Raw genomic sequence first — 337 nt, forward strand, 5'->3', positions numbered from 1 at the left:
GGAAAATGTTTTTATTTGATTGGTGGTGAGTTTTCGTTATATATGATCTCCTTTATAACAGAGATTCAGAACCCGGCAGACCTAGCATCCTCCGAACCAGCGTCAATTAACCCAATTTCTCCCTTTTCCTCCGCCATTTATCGGCTTCTTTCCTCCCAACAACAGACAAGGAGCTACAACATGTGCATCATCATCTTCGATTACTGCCTGCCTTGCTCTATCATCGTGCTTTCATACGTGTTCATCGTGAAAGCCATTTTTGCCCACGAAGCTGCCATGCGTGCTCAGGCTAAGAAGATGAATGTGTCAAATCTCCGTTCCAATGTAAGTGTTTGTA

The 337-nt window shown here is 43.6% G+C and overlaps 1 protein-coding gene across 1 annotated transcript in view; it reads left to right on the forward strand.

The window, feature by feature from the left end:
• Positions 1-337, forward strand: part of LOC119581833 (compound eye opsin BCRH1-like) — a 5,066-nt gene that overhangs the window by 2,654 nt on the left and 2,075 nt on the right. Inside the window, exon 5 of the mRNA XM_037929974.1 lies at positions 166-324. Coding sequence (XP_037785902.1) covers positions 166-324 — 159 coding nt within the window. The remainder of the gene's footprint in view (positions 1-165; positions 325-337) is intronic.

Source organism: Penaeus monodon, chromosome 15 (assembly GCF_015228065.2).
Source record: "Penaeus monodon isolate SGIC_2016 chromosome 15, NSTDA_Pmon_1, whole genome shotgun sequence".
NCBI lineage: Eukaryota > Metazoa > Arthropoda > Malacostraca > Decapoda > Penaeidae > Penaeus > Penaeus monodon.